General features: G+C 47.5%; 4 protein-coding genes across 14 annotated transcripts in view; 2 read left to right on the top strand and 2 right to left on the bottom strand.

The window, feature by feature from the left end:
- Window positions 1-2,344: 2,344 nt before the first annotated feature.
- On the top strand, window positions 2,345-6,577 carry LOC108160262 (RNA polymerase II degradation factor 1). 8 transcript variants are annotated; one of them, XM_017294131.2, is made up of 9 exons: window positions 2,345-2,602; window positions 3,893-4,128; window positions 4,191-4,540; window positions 4,603-4,848; window positions 4,911-5,076; window positions 5,498-5,596; window positions 5,729-6,046; window positions 6,152-6,226; window positions 6,282-6,577. In XM_017294131.2, the coding sequence occupies exons 2-9, from the start codon at window positions 3,900-3,902 to the stop codon at window positions 6,464-6,466; spliced, it is 1,668 nt and encodes a 555-aa protein (XP_017149620.1). In that variant the 5' UTR covers window positions 2,345-2,602; window positions 3,893-3,899; the 3' UTR covers window positions 6,467-6,577. The 8 variants fall into 8 exon arrangements, with proteins under 8 accessions (XP_017149620.1, XP_017149622.1, XP_017149619.1 ...); XM_017294133.2 differs by having other exon boundaries at window positions 5,495-5,596; window positions 5,729-5,944; XM_017294130.2 differs by having other exon boundaries at window positions 5,495-5,596.
- On the bottom strand, window positions 6,494-9,005 carry LOC108160263 (probable cytochrome P450 12b2, mitochondrial). The gene is made up of 6 exons (XM_017294137.2): window positions 8,469-9,005; window positions 8,227-8,350; window positions 7,924-8,170; window positions 7,749-7,865; window positions 7,266-7,692; window positions 6,494-7,206 (listed from the first exon to the last, which is right to left on the bottom strand). Exons 1-6 carry the CDS (start codon window positions 8,565-8,567, stop codon window positions 6,604-6,606), a joined length of 1,617 nt encoding a protein of 538 aa, XP_017149626.1. The 5' UTR covers window positions 8,568-9,005; the 3' UTR covers window positions 6,494-6,603.
- Window positions 9,006-9,264: 259 nt separating this feature from the next.
- LOC117185722 lies at window positions 9,265-10,694 on the top strand. 2 transcript variants are annotated; one of them, XM_033390353.1, is made up of 3 exons: window positions 9,265-9,662; window positions 9,728-10,320; window positions 10,395-10,694. In XM_033390353.1, exons 2-3 carry the CDS (start codon window positions 10,312-10,314, stop codon window positions 10,671-10,673), a joined length of 288 nt encoding a protein of 95 aa, XP_033246244.1. In that variant the 5' UTR covers window positions 9,265-9,662; window positions 9,728-10,311; the 3' UTR covers window positions 10,674-10,694. The 2 variants fall into 2 exon arrangements, with proteins under 2 accessions (XP_033246244.1, XP_017149627.1); XM_017294138.2 differs by having other exon boundaries at window positions 9,268-9,662; window positions 10,384-10,692.
- A 531-nt stretch (window positions 10,695-11,225) lies between these two features.
- Window positions 11,226-18,851, bottom strand: part of LOC108160214 (homeotic protein female sterile) — a 49,209-nt gene continuing 41,583 nt past the window's right edge. For 2 of the 3 annotated variants that reach the window (XM_017294062.2, XM_017294063.2), the window contains 5 exons: window positions 17,060-17,480; window positions 16,738-16,953; window positions 14,708-15,105; window positions 14,125-14,318; window positions 11,226-14,063 (listed from right to left, as the gene is read on the bottom strand). In XM_017294062.2, coding sequence (XP_017149551.1) covers window positions 13,840-14,063; window positions 14,125-14,318; window positions 14,708-15,105; window positions 16,738-16,953; window positions 17,060-17,480 — 1,453 coding nt within the window. In that variant the 3' untranslated portion in view covers window positions 11,226-13,839. The remainder of the gene's footprint in view (window positions 14,064-14,124; window positions 14,319-14,707; window positions 15,106-16,737; window positions 16,954-17,059; window positions 17,481-18,851) is intronic. The other variant, XM_033390346.1, reaches the window with a different exon arrangement.

The raw sequence follows: 18,851 nt of genomic DNA, 5'->3' as shown, positions 1-18,851 counted from the left end.
GTTTATATTTGTGAAAACCGGAAGCGCAGCGGCATGCAAAGACGCCATAACCGCCATGACGAACAGCAGCAGTAAGCAAGGCGAATATCCGCGCGGAACCTGTGCGTGTGCGGGGGTCAGAGGCTATTCGTCCTGGGCCAAACCGTTGGCTGACATGGCGCCAAAATCATTCCGAGGGCTGACAGAAAACTAAAGCAAATGTGTACGCAAAAATATTCCACGTACAGGAAAAACCATAATCAAGGTCAGGTCTCTTGGGAAAGCAATCGCAATCTAAGTATTTACCTTAACAGCTCCCTTGGGCGGGCAGTAACAGTGTGCGGGCGGCATATTCCCTGTATTTAAGTATCGATACATGTAACCATGGAGAATGTCTTTGTATCTCAGGGATACCATTAGTTGCGGTCATCAAAGTCGAATGTTTCAAAGCGCACCTAGATCTTCGCCAGTGGCCAGTTTTTTTAAGTCACAAACTATGGCCCCCCACCCTTCTTTAGATGCCATCTCCCGGCAACAGAGGATGAGCTTTCCCTGTGGTTCGTTTAAGCATAATGTAGCTTTATTAACCCTTTTCCTTCCACAGCAAGAACGTCTCAATTCCTCAATCCCCCCTCGGGTGTGGGGAAGAATTTATGCGCAAACTAATTTAGACAAAGCCGCACTCAGGCCGCATAAAAATAGCACGGGCAAATTGGGCCCGTGTTGCCACAAAAACCGCTCCGCTCAGCAGTTGGAGTGGCGCCTCAGCAGCAGCAGCAGCAGCAGCACTGGGGCAGCATCAAAGGGAGTCACGTTGGGGGCCCAAAGGATTGTGTACGTGTGTTTGTATGTGTGTGGGGTCTATGAAGTGGAGCTGCTTAAAAATATACACAACCGCAGCTGCCATGGCTGCCAGCAGTCGAAAACCTGGTATTCCCACTTCCTCTAGGGCCAGGTGACAATTCTGCAGCACTGCTTGCCCACTGCCCACTGCCCTCCACCTCTCCACTGTGGCCAAATGATGGCTTATCAATAGGTAAAGCAACACTTACACATCCTGTCACATCCGTGCCAGAGCTCTCTGGCTGGGAGAGGGAGTGGAGTGTACCAGTGTCAGTGCGACTGTGCTTGGCGGTGTTCTGTGTGTGTGAGGTCACCAAGACGAATGCATTAAAATTTTGGTGCCAGAGACGTCCCGTCCTCCGCTGCTCGCTGGCGCTTCAGGTTTCTCATCGCATTTCGGGCTTTCATTGGTTTGTTCCTGCTCCGCTTTCTCCCTCTCCTCCCTCTCCTGCTTTTCAATTGTACCGCCTGGTTATGCTTTCAGAGCTATATTCATTTGCGGTTTTGGTCAAATTTGCTTCTAGAACACTGCACTGCACTCGATTAAACCTTTTTTAAAAAAAAAACACGCAACATAAATGGTGCGCGCGGGGGCTGCGAGCTCGTTCCAGGACTCTGCGTACGGAACGGGTAAACGTATTTGCTTTCATTGAATGGCGCGTCCGCGACGACGTTGCTCCATCCGAACTCGTGGAGAGTTTTTGCGCAAGTGGGGCTTTTGGTCTCTGGCGGCAAAAAGAGAAAAAAGAAAAAAAAGAGAAAAACTTTTCGAGCTTTTTCAATTTACATTACATTTACATTTTACATGACACATAACACTTGGCATGTGTTCTACATCTGAACTTTTCTCTTGTTCGCAGCCGGACAGGCAGGTAAATTCTAATTTGTGTAAAGAAAGCCAAATGAAAGCGATTTAAGGCGCTGATCTTCCAACAGGGCAATAACATCACCTACGCTTGTGGGAGGCATGCTAATTACAAGCTCTCAGCCTCGAACATCTCCATGAACTGCTACAACACTTACATGCAGCACCCCAGGCCTGAGAAGGAGCGTTACAGGGATCGTCAGCTACGCGACCCGCTCCAGTAGCAACAGCAGGGCTGTTTGAGCTTTCTGCTGAGCGCCTGTGTGAGTATTTTGTGGGGAGGGACCGAGAGGAACTGAGGTAATTTTCAATAATTCCATAATACAATTTATTAGCTAAATGCATGCTGAAAAGCTATCGCTGGGCCCTCTCAACAACATTAAACGCATAACTCCCACCAGCAATATGCCAGCGAAATCGTATGGAGAGAGAGAGAGAGCATGGTAGACAGATAACGCGAATCAGCTTGAGCCGAACACGAAGCCGAAGATGGGCTGATCCAAGTATTTTATATAGGGTGATGGATTGTCGCCGGGAAGTCACAAACATACACTCAAACTAATCATATTGCAAACCATTAGGAGAGCACTCTCGCACCTTTTATTAACATACCGTCGGCTTACCAGCTTCGGCCGGTGCCAGTGACAGCACACGCGATTCCAGCACCGCTGCTCAATCACTCGGGAGTTTCTCAGCCGCATGGATCGTGTGCTCGTTGGCCATCAGATTGAATGCAGATTTTGAAAGTGTTCTGTAAAGTTCTTATTGTGTTGTAAATCAATTACATCTCCAATTAAAAATCAACCATTTTGTGAATACTGAAGACTTGCGGCTGGCTCGAAAGTCTTTTCCATCCTACAACGAGAAAAAACCGTTCAAAAGGGACTTCAAGAGCGGAGGAGGAAAAAAAGACCGGTAAGTAGAGGCATGCTTTAGTCGGCCCGTGCGCTTTGTCTGCTGTTTCTCCGTGCGCCATTGCATGAAAACTACCGTTATCAGTGTGTAGGCGGGGTCAACGTCGCAGTTAGTTTTTGCGCCTTGCACTTTATACTTTTGCTGCAGTTCTTCGCCCTATCTCTTACTTCCTCCTCCTACTTCTCCTGCTTCTCTCTGCTCCTTCTTGTTCGGTACATCTTTCGAAACGTTACACTGTACAGCACAGTTCTGGACCTTACGTACGTGTGTTCTGAGCATGTGTGCTTTTTGCATTTCGATAAACTTTGATCCCACGAAACAAATTTTTGATAATTTTATTATTTTTGCTGTTTGATTGTACTTTCGCGTACTTTCTGGGCGATGCAATAAGCGCTATAAATATAAAATAAAGCAATGTGCTGCTTGTGTAACTGTATTTTATAGACCAGACTTCTTCCATATGCAAATGAACACGAAGACTTACTATAAATGATTGGACACAATGGAAACTACAATCAAAGTAATGCAATTAATATAAGCTGAACTTTAAGATATTGTTTAGACCATGGGAGTACTGGGAGACCTCCTCTAGAGCATCATACATACATACATACATATGTGTATGCAATAACTGATAACCTTCCTCCAGCCCATTATCAGAACTACTCATAACCTCCCACACCATGATTTCGAAACATCTCCGCAAACATGTCTCACGGCCGCAGTCGATGCTACGAACTATTCTCAGCGATTCCGTCTGCTTCCAAGCGGAATCGTACAAAGTTCAGATGTTCTAATTTTATATTACTTAATTTGTTTTGATTTGTATTATTTTGTTCTTACCTTTTTGTTGCTTTTGGTAATTTTTTGTCGTTAGTCATTGCGGTGGAAGGCATAAAGTACTCGCAATATACAAAGCTCTAATATAAGTTTCGCCAGGCAGCAGCAACAAAAAATACAAAAGCGGGGCTCAAAAGTGGAAAAGTGCGATGTGCCGATCTGGAGCGATAAGCGGATCCACTTTCAGGTCCACCGACAGACGACAGACAGTTCCCGGTTCTGGGCAACTATCCCAAGTCTATGAGAAGTCCGGTATTCGGGTTGCTCGTCTGGTAATCACGCGGAACGATAGCGATCTCAGGACCCGACATGTACCTTAACGATCCTAAAGTAATTAGCGAAAATCTGTTGCGCAATAAAATGTAATATACGGCAGAATATAATCAGAAAACAAAAATTAAAAGTAAAAGTAAAATGAAATGAAATCAAATGTCTATTAATCACACACAGTCGCAGCATGAACATGGCGCAGGAGACAGAGGCAGTAGCGGGAGTCAAGGGTCAGCCCCGAGACCATATCGAGGAGGATGAAGTCAGCGAACTGCACCGGACACGCAGCTTTTACGACGGAGTGCGAGAGCAGGCCGAGCGCTTTGCTAGCACGCGCTTGGGTCAGTTCATAATCGAACGCGGGGATCGTGCGCTTCGGATGATCGAGGACACGGCCAAGTGGAGTCTGCCGCAGGGTAAGAAACAACACCTACTGGTAGACATCCCTAATAGCTTTTCGAAAATTAATAATTCGCAGAAAAATCTGCTGATCCCTTGCAACGCCCTCTGCCCTGGGGTCCGTTCCTCTTTCTGATCATTATGCTGCGCCTCACGCGCATGTGGTTGTCGCTGGGCGCATTGATGATCGGCAACAGCCCCATCTCCCCCTCCGACTTGGTCTACTTCATTCAGACCAGGCGCCGCAAGTTACGAGCCATTCGAGTGCATGGTCTAAAGGTGATGCGGCAGCGCCAGCAGGAAGTATCCTACGGCAGTGGCAAGGGCTTGACCCATAAGCTCACCCAGTGGTTTTCCCGGGCTATGTGCCGCCCTGGCGTACAGAAGGCCAACAGCGGGCGACTCTTCCAGGTGCGCAACATGGAGCAGGTGAGTCCTTGAGTCATTCCCGATTAAGAAGTGGAGGAAGTAAGTGCCATCTCCATCCGCAGACTACACAAACCAGTCCGGCTGTGATGAAGCGTCCGCGTGAGGATGAGACGAACACTGATCCTGAAACCGACCACAACCTTACCATCGACCAAATGCTGGCCAAATACGCCCTGGAGAACTCGGAAGATGACTCTGACTTCGTGCCCAATCCCGATGAGGAGGAGGAAAGCAGCGACGGCACCAGCTCCGAGTCTAACACCAGCGAGGAGATCAGCAGCGATGAGGCAAATGATATTGCCGATCAGGTATGATATCACATTAGCCATTGACTAGTCGACGTTCCTCCTTTAATTTTTATTCTTCCCAGGCCACACGAAAGCCCCCAGCTTTGGTGGTGGAAAACGGTGTACACAAGGCAGAACCCAACGAGAGAAAAGACAAGGAGATGGAGATGGCAAAGGAAAATGACAAGGGGAAGCTGAGCGCCACGACAACCAGCAACGGCGGCCACGACAAGGAGCAGGCGGAAGTTGGTAATGGACATTAAACTGTTATTAAGACGCTCGTGCGTAGCCCCCTAAGCCTAGGTTAACACCAGTATCGAATATCGATTAAGCGTAGATGAAACTGAACTTGAAACGTTGTCATGAAATACAATACAATAACGATACCAATACACAATATACTCCCGAGATCGATTCAGTCATTGCTAGTGCCAGATCTAAGGGGATCTCCCAGTGGATCTTGGCCATATCCATCGTCCATCAATCCATCCATCCATCCATCCAGCCATCTGTCATTCCGTCCAGTTTTGCAGTATACGAAAATTCCAAATTTACCTTAAGAGTTTTGTGAGTTTGGCTTTGACCTTCCGTTAGCTTCTTGATTCCCTGACCTTGTATCTCTCTCTCTCTCTTTCTCTTTCTGTTCGTCTATGAATGATTTTTACAGCAGGTGGTGCCAGGCTGGAGGAGGACAAGTGGAAGTCCTCGCCGGGACACATGAGTGCTGCCATGACGAAAATCCAATCCTACAACAGCACGGCAGCTGCAGGTAACTCACGAGATATTCGCTCCCACTCGATCGCAGTTGAAACCGAGTTGATCGAGTGCTCCCAATTAACATTTTAACGTTAGTATTCTGTCTCTGCTTCTGTTACTCCGTGCATGTGTTCAAAACCAACAGCCGGCACTGAAGCAGCAGCCCCATGCGTACCCGAACCTGAACCTGAAACCGAATCCGAATCCGAATCCGATCCCACACCTGATCCTCAATCCCAATCCCACGATGAGTCAGACGATGACGGCAGCAGCACGAGCAGCAGCAAAACTGGATGCACAGTCTACCGAAGGGAGACCACATTCGAAGAGACCCAGCCAGATACCCAAACCGAACAGACCAGTGAAGTTGCTGCCAAACTAACTACCCAAGTATCCAACTATCCCACAATCGACACACTAACACCAGCCACCTCCTCCGAAGATATATTCTATAGTCCAATTGGTTTGTCCCTACAAATGTTCCACCAGTCATGCATGCTGCTAGTCCTTCTCTATATACATATCTGTGTATAATCATGTTGACTGTAAATATTTTGTCCCATTACAGGATCACCAACCCTATTTAATACCAGTCTGGGGACTCAGGCTCTGCTGAAGAGTGTGAGCATTCAATCTGTCTTGGGTAAGCAGTAAGTTATCTTCTACGTATCCCCTAACTAACCTGTTTCTTTGATCAGCACACTCCACTCCCACCTTGGAACTGGAAGATGTGGCCTCTGAAGCACCCTCCCATCAGCCTGAACCCGAGATAGCCCCATCGCAGCAGAAGCAGCCAAATCAGCAACAGCAACAGCAGCAGCAGCAGCAGCAGCGACAAAACAACTATTCCCACCAACGCTATCGCGGACGCAACAGACGCTAAGCGATAATGCATTCTATCTATCTATATATCTATATACATTTCCTTACTTTTTTACTTTACATTCCCATATTGTTAGTGAATATCGTACTGCGAGTAAATCTCTGAACTCAATCGACAGTCTGTACTTATCACAAGGATTAATGAACACCTTCGGCGGGAAAGAACTTGAAGCGGATGTCGCCGCAGGGCGACAGGATGATGGTGCTCTCGTACTGGAGGGGAGTGTTGGGCAGCCAGCTGACGTGGTAACGACGCAGAAGACGCACCAGTAGGGTCTCTATCTCCAGCTCCGCGATGCGCTTGCCGATGCAGGTGCGCGGTCCAAACCCGAAGGGCAGGTACACAAACGGATTGCGGGTTCTGGCTTCCGGACAGGCCAGGGCATCGCCAGCTATGTCTGCCTTGAGCCAACGCTCGGGTATGAAGTCCGCACTCCGGGCAAAGTACTCATCGCTGTTGGATAGCTCCATGACGCCCATTAGGACGCCAGTGCCTCGGGGCACCTGATAACCGGAGAGCACCAGATCTTTGGTTGTGATGCGGAAGTTTCCAGGTGTGATTGACGTGATGCGTAGTCCCTCCTTGATGCAGGCTCGCAGATAAGGCATGTTCTTGGTGCTCTCATCGGTCAGCGAGCCCTTGGAGTCGGGCAGAATGTGGAGAAGTTCTCGGCGCAGCTGCGATTGTTTTGAGGGATTGCATGCCAAGTGATAGAGAATCGTTACAAAGGCAGAAGAGGTCTGGAATGATTCGAACTTTGTCATTGAGAGATCTTTACAGAGAGTATCATCCCACAAACCGTATCGATTCCGGCCATCAACATATCCATGGCCATCACTACGGCCACCTGCTTGTTAAGTCCCAACAACTGTTCCAAGACGCATTTGTTCTTGCGGCCGTCATCGATCTCAAAGCGTTGAATGGCCTCTTCGATGTAGTTGGTGGTGATCTCAGTTATGTCGTCGTAGGTCTTAAGGAACCGGTTGAAGCCCCGCGTCTTGTAGTAGGGCCAGATCGAGGGTTGCACATCGTACTGGAAGCTGTAGTTGAAGAAGTCGCTCATGTGCTTGGCCAAGCGAGCGGCGTTCGGATCCGGCTGATCGCTGAGCAGACCCATGCGTGTGTTTAAGGCCACAAAGCTGATGGACTCAAAGGCCCAATTCTTCAGCTGACCATGGAAGTCAGCCAGGAGCAAGTGGGTTTCCGGATCCCTCTGACTCTCCAGTCTGGAAAGTGTATAACCACGTAAGATACTTTATCTTTTTTGGGAGACTCGTCGTACTTATCTATGAACTCCTTCGCTATCTGATCAAGCTGCGGCAGATTCTGCCTGACGTTCTGAACCTTCATGAGCACAGGATTCACCTTGTTGCGGATGTCTGCCCAGTCCTTGCCCTGTCTGGAATTGGGTACTGCGGAGGTAATCTTCAAGTCTACTGGACTTCATTCAGACTCACTCTGATACCAGACCACCAATGCCTCCAAACACATCCGGTCGCTTCACCTTGCGGTAGTAGCTGAAGCTTTCCAGGCCGATGCGTATGGGCCAAACGCCCTCGTTGCGGTAGGTCAACTCAAAGTCCTCTGGATTATATGTGAAGACTACATCTGGTTTGCCCATCAAGCCCGGCAAGCGATAGATATCCCCGTACATCTCTCGTAGGCGACGGTTCATTTGAATGAGGTTTGTGTTGTGCAGTTTGCCTGGGGGAATAATCGCTCATAGGGTAACGGAATAAATGGAATTTTTTCAGTCTTACCGCCTGGCAAAAAGTAGGATAGCATGCGCCAACCATTGGGTCCGGGCAGTTCCCCATAGGACATCGCCTTCTGCCATCTCTCATCTGTGCGCGGTGGGGACTTATCCAGCAGTTCCAAGTGGGTCTGTTCGTAAGAAAAGTTTCATTTTGTGTTTGTAAACAATTACCGCTCTCTGAAAGCTCGCCAAACTTTCGCTCTCATTCTGCATCTATCAGCCTATCTCGCTCGCTCACCCACTCACCTGCTGACCAAGCGTCCCACCCAGTGACAGGTCTCTGGCATTAAACAGCTGATGGGCTGCACTTTGGCGCCGCACTGTTTTCATAGTGTTTTTCCACATCACTAGTCAGACACATTAAGCGAATCAAACTAGTTGTTATTATTTATAGTGCAATAATAAAGAGATATGGAAATTGAAATAAAACGAGGAGCAACCGCCAGCCAACAAGCAAAAATTGAAACTGAATCACAGGCCAAACGACGAGCATGATATTAGACTTAGATTGAGCTTTCTCTCTGTCGACTTGTTTGCACTAGTGAAAGCTTTTCATACCCAATAATCGTAAAAGCAGCGGGTATATACGTTTAAAGAATGCCAACCGTTCTGTGAGCTTAAAATTAAAATTCTGCTCGAGCCCCTACTTGAGCGTAAAGCGGTGCATACTATGGAATCAACTAATCAAATGTATAATAGATGTATGTATGTACATTTATGACATGAGAGCTTATACACTGCTTCCCTTGTCAGCTTTGCTGCGAATTAGTGTTCGTAGCCGTCTCTGGACACGACTCCCGGCTATCAGTCGAAGAACTGAGACACAAAAGCCTTCTATATCTGTTTTTGCAGTTAGTTAGTTGAAAGTCATATAAATATTACTGACATAAATCTCATAGTTGACTGAGTTATGAAATTTTATAAAAACTTCCATACAAAATAATATATTGGGAACACACAAAAATACCCAATCTAGGGAGGCTCTGAGCCTGAACGTGATCCAAAATTTGTTTAGGTCGTTCGCAAAACCCAGGGCTTAGTTCATTCTAGTATTTCTCTCCGTACAATACACACCTATAGCTCAGCGAAATAAAATTGTAAAGTTTTAGTTTTTTTTAATATTTTTCGAATCAGTACACAGATTTTTTTCATTTTCAAAATATTTGGCAGTCCTCCGTTTTTTGTGTCGGTTTTTTGTTTCGTAAACTTTGTTTTGTAATAATGTCTGATACCGAAAATTCATCGATGTCATCGGAAAGCGAGGCGCTTGACTTGGCTCTCCCAGGTTCGAATGGGATGCGATCGGCTGCCGCTATTCGAAATTACATGCGTGGATCCAAACAGCGGTTTGGGCCCGCGCACAAGAGAAAAGCTGTGCTGAACCTGGGAGCGCAGCGGTTGCGCCGGATGTCTCCAGAGCACGGAGCCCGGTCCCGTAAAGTACGTTCTTTGCATCGAAATCTACCCGTCATCTAATGCAACAGCTCCTCTTTTGATCTCTACAGCCAACGTCTATGTTCTTGCCTATGGAAGCGACTAGTGACTCTGACCTGGAGCCCTCGTATGACGGTGGATGTGGCGTGAAGCCGAAGAGACGTATAAGCTCTAAGCGCAAGCCCAAAGGCTCATGTGGCAAGAGCCACAGCAAGCGCTCGAGGTCCTTAAGTGGCAAACGCAGGCGCCGGAGGTCTGCGGCTTCTAAGAAGTCCAAGCGCGATGCCAGGCATGGCTGCGGCAAGAAGCCCAAGAAAGCCAGGAAACCCAAGAGGCCCGTTTGCTAGACAAAGACCGCATAAAAAAGAAAACAGCAAGAACCGAAACAAAACCATCGCGCGAAAGTTACAACAGAGCTTGGAATGCCCCACCCCCAGCCACCTACGAGCAACCCATCCTCAGCGCCTGCGGGTTATGATTCCAGGTGCCCATATATCCATCGAGGGATAACGAGGAGTCGCTAGAGAGCATCGTGCAGCAGGAGCATGCATTTGACTTCCATTCCGATCCGGAGGCCGCGCATGCCGTGCTGCTCAAAACACACTGTCCGATCACCATTATACCTTCGGAGCCCTGTCTTCAAGAGCGTGTAAACATGCCCATTGTGAGTAGATGAGACGAAGAAGAGACCTCTCCGGATAGAAGGTGCACAATTAATTTTGTTTAGTTTTCCCGTAGCATTGTCGCCTGGAGGCCGCCGTCCAGCATACGGCCATCACTCTGCTCTCTCGATCGAAGAGTATTCCTGCAATGCTATTCTGGTGGCAGCTTGTATCTTCCACATTCGGCTGGTGCTGCTACGTGCACGATCATGTGCGGGAGTGGGAAAAGTATCCGGAAAATGTGCGGATCATTGAGCTGGTAGAGGCCGAGTTCCTCAAACGAATTGTCGATTGGGTGGCGGTGCTGGATGGTGGGGATATTTCCGATAAAAAAAAAAAATATTACATCAAATAAATCCATAAAAATGCATGAATATCGTAGTCTAGATTCTTTGTTTATTAGTGTGCCGAAATCCATCTCCCGCTCGAAATCTTAGCGGTCGAGATCCAAGCGCTCATTATTTCTGTTAAGTGAATATATGTAATTCGCGTCGATCGATGTGGAGCCAGGGCCGCGAGTTCTCAGGCACCAGATTAGTCTCCGGCATTTCACTTTCATTTTGGAAGGAATTTTGCAGTCGATAAGCTATCGAACTACTGGTTGATTACATTCATTGCATGAATTGGTTGCGCCTTTGCATATAGAAATTGACTGTGGCTGTCAAAAAATGGAAATGGAACTCCTTAACTGGATATCGTGTCCGATAAAATATAGATATAAATATAGATAAAATATTTAAAATATAGAATAACGACATCTACCTTTACTGTTACATCGTCTTACATTTAATGTAATCAGAAAACTTGTCAAATTGGGCGGCTAAAATGACAACGGAAGTTGTAACTTGTTCTGATCTTACCATAAGATAAGCCAGACTATCTCTTACGAAATCCTTAAAACTCTTCCGTTTTGTTTGAATTTCATTTATTTATTGCATGCGGTAAAATGTTCCATAGCTTAAAATGTGGATTTTTTGTTGGTTTTCTTACAGTTGTTTTGTTGAATTCTTTTTTTTTTTGATTTGTTTTGTTTTGTTAATACTTTTTGTATGTATGTACATTGAAAGTTTGAATAAGTTGCAAAGAGTTGAGTTACAGTTAGAGTTAGAGTTAAAGTTAAAGAAATAGAGTTGATTTTTAAGGTACATTATAGTTTTGAGTTTTGCACGTTCAATTTAAGTAGACAATACATCAATAATATTAATATATCAATATCAATGGAGGATCTAGAGTTGAGTTAAACGTTTGATATGTATTTGGTATTTGCAATTGGCGTAGTTCAAGTTTAAGTTCGAGGACAAAATGTAACTACAAATTGCTCTTAAGTTATACTCGTATTCACGATATATACTATATATATATATATATTTAATTTTTTTTACTATAACTAATATACTTTGAAAATGGAAATGGTTGAGATTCCCATTCAGTTTCTGGTTAATGTTGTCTTCTCTGTATAAAAATATAAACAAATTAGAAATGTTCGTTGTCTTTGCTATAATATTGGGGTTTGCTTGGTTTTTCAGAATCGAGTGTAAATAATTCGTAACAAACAAATGAGAGTAAAACATTCTGCGGAGGACCTTCAGTCTTGCTTTGATTTGATATTGCTTGGTTGGTTTCATTCCTTTCGTGGTTCCTTTGTCATTGAGAGATCAGCATGGGGTACATTTACATATCGTATATAAGAAAATGTCTGTAAAAACAAGGCTTATACATCTCATAGTCTATTTCCTGTTTAGTACTGTTATTAAGCGCTAGTCGAGTTCTGTGCTGAAGATCCCTAAAAACCGGTACACGAACCAAAGGGGGAGGTACCTCTATTCATATGTAGTATATGTATGTGTGTATATCTGGGTTATAAAAGGAAAGTGGATCACCATCGAGAGTGTTATCCTAAGTAGTTCACACTGAGTTTGATATGCATTACGAAATTTTTAGACTTTAGCTAAACCGCCGATATGTATGTGTATATTATAGGATTATCTATAGGTAGAGTTCGCTCGTTAGGAATAAAAAATAATCTGGCTAAAAATGCATTAAAAAACTATCTGTAATAAACTTACGCACTATGTGGGTGCAGTTTACTCATCTGTAAAGATATCTCTATACTTTTTTCCTTTGGTTTTTGGTTTAGGCAGTGCAACATTAATCTAGGATAAGGGCATAGGTATGTATGTATTCTGCTAAAAGTTTGTCTAAGACGATTCCAATGACACATCGCACGCTAAGAACTAGGTCAAAATCTAAATCATTTACAATAAAATTGATGCTCAACCTACAGGCTAAGATACATATGTATGTATGTATATAATAATATATCTGAATATATGTATATTTGTTGTGTATATTTGCGCTGACGATTGCAGCTGATATGTTTCGATTTCATGGTTGGTTTAGCTACCGATATGTATCATGACGTAGAAATGGCATTATGTATATGTCTACCTGTCGAGCATACTATATGTATATAGTACTGTACTCTATATACATAGATATATAGATGATATGTTTAGGTTTGTGGTTGTTTTCATATGCACACATTTAATTCAGCCGACTGTTAGTCTAAATACATTTTTAATTTCCTCAAAGTGGGGCCTTCCTACCTCCACTGGCTGCTTGTCTCACCTCATCTCTCAAATTGCCTCACCCTCTCTCTCTCTCTCGTTCTCGTTCTCTTTCGGTTGCAATCATTTTCAATTTGTCTATGCTTATATGCTATAAAATCACATTTAGTTGCTTAATTAATTTTTATGCTCTCAGACACTCGTACACACACACACAATCGCATGTGGCAGAGAGAGAGGTGCTGGCACACATCCACTCCACACATAAACGGACGTACAAAACGTGTAACCTTCGAACATCATGTATAGTATGTAGATATTGCTTTTATTTCGCTATATAGACGCTGTGTATATGGGATTCAGATATGTGATTCTGAGGGACTATATACGAGTAGTTGCACCATTCACATTTTCATGGCCTGCTGCACATCGAAATGCGTACAGTACACTATATTTCCAGTGTTTTTTCCCTTCTTGTTCTTTTTCTCATTTCCTTTCTCTAGTGCGAAGGCAAATTTGCATGCGTGGGGCCGATGGGGAGGCAGAGCGGGACGGTAGCTGGTGGGTTACGGGAAATGGGAATGCAATTTTTCAATACGCGCGCATAATTGAACTGTCAGAGCTGCTGGATGGGTGTGTGGCTGGGTGGCTGGGTGGCTGGGTGGCTTGATGGCTGCATGCTAGGCTCCGCAAGTGAGGACCCGGCCAGGCAGAAATGTTTCGCGAAACTCCGCAAAATATACAACGGGTAAACTTTGCCTCCTTTTTTTCCTGATGCCGCTGCCGCTTCTGCTCCCCGGTAATTAAAATTGCTGCACCAGAGGTCCAAAGGATTGACCGCTGGCTGGCAGATTTATTTGCTGGGATCGGATGGGATGGTGATGATGCACTTCGCACTGCACTCAAAGGTGGAGTCCCTCAGTCCATGTTTCTCAGTTAGGAATTCTTCAGCGCCTACTCCTCGGGCCAGCCGAGATCCTCGCCCACCAGCTCGTAGAAGCGTTGGTTGTATTCGGCAAAGAATCTGCGCAGCCTGGAGACCACCACCGGGTCCACATGCGGATGCTTTCGGCCCTTGGTCTCGCGCAGGCAGCGATCTCCATTGTCGTAGCGCAGGCAGTAGAATCCCTTGGTCTCGTTAAAGTAGAAGTGCTCGCTCTTCACACGATGCTCAATGCCTGGGTAAGATAAAAGCATTCAAATAGAATCCCAGGGAATACATATGTGAGGTCTACTCACCCAAGAACGCCTCGATGCGCCTCAGCTGGGAGACCGGGTCCTCGATGAGGCGATCCCCGTTGACCACCAGCAGCTGTTCGCGCGGAAACACCTCCAGCCAGCGGTGCAGATGGACATGGTACATGGATATGCTGAGCGGTCGATAAGCCTCGTTAACGGTGCCATTGGGAAATATGGCCAGCTCCTCAAAGGACCTGCAAAGTGGTGGGAAAGGGGGTGTGATTTAAATTTTACTCTCAGGCAAAGCAAAAGAGAAGAATGGCAAATTGAATCGCCAACAGCTGCAAATGAGCAGTCTTGCCTCGGTCTACACTCCATTTTCCCCAGTTAAACAGAGTCCTGCCCCACCCCAGCCCCTGCCCCAGTCTCTTTATCTCCGCCAAAAAGTGAGGCCGCAAGAAGCAACTTTCCACTGCAGAGCGACAGGGATGGAGTGAGCCAAGGACAAGAGTCGTCGCATTTTGGGCAACTTTCATTTGCAGTTTGCATTTCATTTGCATGCCAAGCAGCCCCGAGAATGGTGCGAAGATGGGACTGGGTGAGGGACTGCGTCTGAGCCTGCGACTGGGTTCACTTCACTTACTTGGCTGCCAGTTGGGCGGCACTTGCCATCGGCGATGGTGTTGTCGTGGTTATCGTTCCGCCAGCTCCAACTCCAGCTCCTGCCGGCCGCCTGCCGGCGACGCTTAACTTTGTCTTTGTCTCCTTGGCGCCCGCCCCACTGCCACCGACCAGGGCATTGTCATAGCCATGGGCCGCCTGCAGCTTAGCATACAGCAGCGACTGTGATGGCATCTTGGGAGGCTGGGCGGCTGCCGCGGAGGCGCCACTGCCGGAGCTCTCCCGCTCGGCCAGCGGCAGGATGGCAGTGGCCGCATGGCTGCGCAGCTGGGTGTAGTCCGAGATGGCCCTGGTCACTGGCTCGCGGACAATCAGCAGCAGCTTGATGCTCGCGTTCATGGCCCGCACTCGTTCCGGCACCTGCAATGGAAATTTAACATAATGAGTTTAGAGGCAATGCTCAATGGAAGGAACTAATTAAAACAGAGAGGCTTTTTTCGTAAGCAAAGCGGGAGGCTCTGCCTCTGGCCCAATCAGGGCATATACTCTGCCTGTCCTTCGGTCTATCTCTTGGCCAACTATTTTCACAATTTAAAAGTCGCAATCTAAATGAAGCTCTTCTCAGGCTTTTTTTAACGTTTGCAGTATAGTACGGGTACTAGAAGGCCTTTAATATGCTGCATAGTGTAGCAGGCTGCCGTCCTGGGCGCCCCCCTGCTGCTGCACTTCCGCAACCAGTGTACTGTGAACAATTTAATTAAGCCGGAAAATATTGCCGTACAATAAAAGGCGGGCAGGCAAGGCGGCATGGCCCAGCCCCAGGAGCAGGCCGTCACCCTCCCTTGAAGTCCTTGAATCTGCCACGATGAGCGTTGAGTATAAATAGCCTCCCAAATGGGCGAAACGAGCCGAGTAAATAAACTTAATCAATTTCAATAAAAGCCTCCTGCCCCACTGCCACCATCACGGGCCGTGCAACAAGTTCCGAACTTGCTGTCGCTCTTTCAGAATAATTCACGCTGATGAACCATTTACAGTCTCCTCTGGTGGGAATTTTGTATTCCCTTTAAACTTTAATGTGGGGAAAATGCATTTGGAGCGACCCACAAACGAAAAGCGCACGGAAAATGTCATATGGCAATGCGTGCCCTGCTGCTCCTGGGGAGGAGGTTCTGGCAGGTTCTGGCTGAGGCCAAAGCACGCCCCGAGAAATATATTATTTATGGCGTGGGACGGAGGTAAGGAGGCATCTGCCGACGAGAAGCGGAGGATAATTTGATATATTCCGCAGAGTTTTCAAGGGAAAAGAGCATTAGCTGACGGGCCCCAGATGCAGATGCAAATGCATCCGCTCTCAATCAATATTAATAACAGCATTAATGAAGATTTATCCAACGCACCGTACTCTTTGGCACTTGCCACGTGCAACCTGATGCTGCTGCATAACAAATTGAAATGGTGCATCAACCGACGGACGCGCACGGTAGTAAAAAGGAAAATTGAAACGGAACTCTGGATAAAATATTGCCCTGCCCGGGCCCTGTCCCCCCACTTTCCACTACCACCGTTGGAGTGCTCTCTGCAAGTGACACATGCAACTTCCGGCTCGTAGCGAAATTGCATCAGACAAACCCAATTTTGTGACACTCTGCGGGCACAGCAGCAACAGAGGCAGCAGCGGAAGCAGGAACAACAAAAACTATAATAAAAGTTGGCCAAAGAGCGATTCCACTTGGGCGTTAGACGAAGCCGTTTGCCAAATGAATTTCCGCACTGGGGCCCCGACATGGGCACGGAAATTGGCTGGGACATGGTCGAGCGTTTCATTTTAATTTGATAGATGGATGGACGGACAGACACATCCATCGGGGCGGTGAGGGAGCACTAGGAAAAGGTGAGTGTAAAGGGACAGCGCTGGCAGGCAGTTAATTAATAATTACGGTCGGACGACTGTTAGGCCCGGATCCAATGCAACACACACCTAATTGGCAATTAGAGATCAAAGGGACTCCGCTTCGAAAGAGGAACCCCAGAGAAGGGGAGGGCACTCACCTCTGGCGAGACAAAGTAACTGGGACTCTTCTCGATGGTTATCTGTCCTCGGAAGGAGTGCGGCATCTTCTTGCGATACCACTCCAGGCCCTTCAGATAGTTCTCGTCCCGATCGAAGAAGTGCACTTCGCCGCCGGCCTTCTGGATGCGCGGATGCAGATACAGCATCTCCAGCAGAGCCCTCGTCCCGCACTTTCGCACACCAATTATGAGGGCCTGGGTCCATCCGGAAGCGGAAATCGAATGAAATGTACATGAACATACAAATGCCATTGGCAGCAATTAGTACGAGACACACAGAGGCAAGAGATTTGGTACTCACCTGCGGCAGACGCCGACTCGTTTTGGGAAAGTGCACCCGACTGGAGGGAAAGACCATGGGATGGCTAAGCTGATTCGCGTTGGGCACTGGCTTCACAAAAGCAGGCAAATGATTGGATGACGATGAGAAGGAGGAGAAGGAGGAGGAGGAGGAGGAACCACTTGCAGCTGAAGATCTGGACAGGGCTGATGCGGAGGCGGAGGCTGCCAGCGAGAGGCGATGCCTTTCGTGCACTGCCTGAGCGGCTTGGATGTTGTACACGGCACTGTCGTAGAGCACGTGGAATGTTAGGAACAGCGAGATCAGCATGACCGTGAGGAAGACGACGGCCAGCTTTGGACGGGAGACGCCCACCACCAGGATGCAGTCCGTGTGCGAGGCATCAGGTCCCGCCGGTCGCATCGCCGATTTCGGTAGCCATCTGTAAGCGAAACGAAAGTGATTTTTGATTTAGTTTTCCATCAGACCAAGTCCTTCCCATCGCCTACTCTGTGTCGCCCGGTAATTAGATTGCCATTCCATCGCTGCTGAGTAATTAACGTTGGGGCACAGCTAACACGAAACCCATCCTCTCTCTCTACCTGTCCCTTCCCCCTCGGGCGTTGCGAAATTAGCAAGACGACACTTTGCCGTGTTCTGGCACTCGTCCTCAGCCGCAGCCCCATTCACGTTCACGTTCTCGTCCTCGTCCACGTCCGGCAGCGCTTAAGCGAATTCCATTATAAACGTTTCCGCTTAGACCGCAACAAACACTGGCAGCATTATTATGAGCAGCATACTGCCGACACATCAGGCGGAAGGAGCCAGCAGAAGGAGTAGCCGAGAGGCCACGCAGCAGGAGCACTAGGCGTATACGTAACGTTGCCTAATGGATGACTTCATTTGCAGCATGCCGCAGCCGGTGCAAGAGAACCAGAATGCAGGGTGCAGGGGCATTAGCAGGTGACAGAAGGAGCTGCTGCTGTTGCTGCTGGGGCTGCTGGTGCCGTCAGTCTGCAGCTAAGTGCATTTTCATAGACAAGAGGTGTGCAGGGCTGGTGGAGGGAAAGGGCTAGGCAGTGTATGGCAACAGGCAGGACCCCACCACACGCCCCTCTATCACCACTTGTTCGAGTTTCGCATGCGACACCTCGTTAAAAGTAACGACACACTGTGCCACAGGCCCGCAAGGAGTCGAGTCGAGTCGAGTCACTTCACTCGACGGCACCGTTTGTGGCGCACATTGCAACCTCAGAGCGAGACCAACTGACTTCTTCCACAGCTCTCCTCTCCACACTCTCTGCCAGCAGTTTTTTCCTCCCGGCGTCTTGTCGACCTGCTTTAAGTCCGCCATTTCTTCATGCCCTGTTGTTTTTTCCCCAGTAGCAGCAGAAAGGGGGCCGACAGTGGCAGCAGTCGTCGGGACTGCGACTGGCCTCGTTTCACGCCCCATAGGGCTTGGGCCGCTTGCCACTTGACTGCGATCTGCATAAACGCAGCTGCCCCCCTCCCCGCCCCTTTCTGCTGCAGCTGATGCCACTGCTGTCACACGCTTTGTGGGGCTGTGGCAGGCTTTAAGCTTAAGCGTTGAGCTTTAAAGGCAACGCCGGCTCTGTTCCCACTAATCCTGACAAATCTGGCAAAAGTCTGCTTTCTTTTTGCCTTTCTCCTGTGCGTTAAGCGCTCTTCCGGCGCTCCATTTGTCCCTCTTTCGCTGGGCATTTGGCCTTCTTTTCGTTCCCTCCCTGTTAAGCTCGTTGGGCAAATATTTATAATATGTATTCTGATTCATTTTTCCTTGGGAAAGCGTCGG

This window comes from Drosophila miranda, chromosome 3 (assembly GCF_003369915.1).
Source record: "Drosophila miranda strain MSH22 chromosome 3, D.miranda_PacBio2.1, whole genome shotgun sequence".
Lineage (NCBI taxonomy): Eukaryota > Metazoa > Arthropoda > Insecta > Diptera > Drosophilidae > Drosophila > Drosophila miranda.
This window is presented reverse-complemented; position numbering and strand designations above follow the sequence as displayed.

Bases quoted from the DNA above. Each gene is read 5' to 3' on its own strand.
- LOC108160262 (XM_017294130.2), top strand. From the start codon at position 3,900: ATGAACATGGCGCAGGAGACAGAGGCAGTAGCGGGAGTCAAGGGTCAG. The intron at 4,541-4,602 runs GTGAGTCCTTGA...CTCCATCCGCAG, and splicing joins AGGTGCGCAACATGGAGCAG to ACTACACAAACCAGTCCGGC. The intron at 5,077-5,494 runs GTAATGGACATT...TGATTTTTACAG, and splicing joins CAAGGAGCAGGCGGAAGTTG to CAGGTGGTGCCAGGCTGGAG.
- LOC108160263 (XM_017294137.2), bottom strand. From the start codon at position 8,567: ATGTGGAAAAACACTATGAAAACAGTGCGGCGCCAAAGTGCAGCCCAT. The intron at 8,171-8,226 runs GTAAGACTGAAA...TTATTCCCCCAG, and splicing joins ATCCTACTTTTTGCCAGGCG to GCAAACTGCACAACACAAAC. The intron at 7,207-7,265 runs GTTTGTGGGATG...GAATCATTCCAG, and splicing joins TGATGGCCGGAATCGATACG to ACCTCTTCTGCCTTTGTAAC.
- LOC117185722 (XM_017294138.2), top strand. From the start codon at position 9,444: ATGTCTGATACCGAAAATTCATCGATGTCATCGGAAAGCGAGGCGCTT. The intron at 9,663-9,727 runs GTACGTTCTTTG...TGATCTCTACAG, and splicing joins ACGGAGCCCGGTCCCGTAAA to CCAACGTCTATGTTCTTGCC.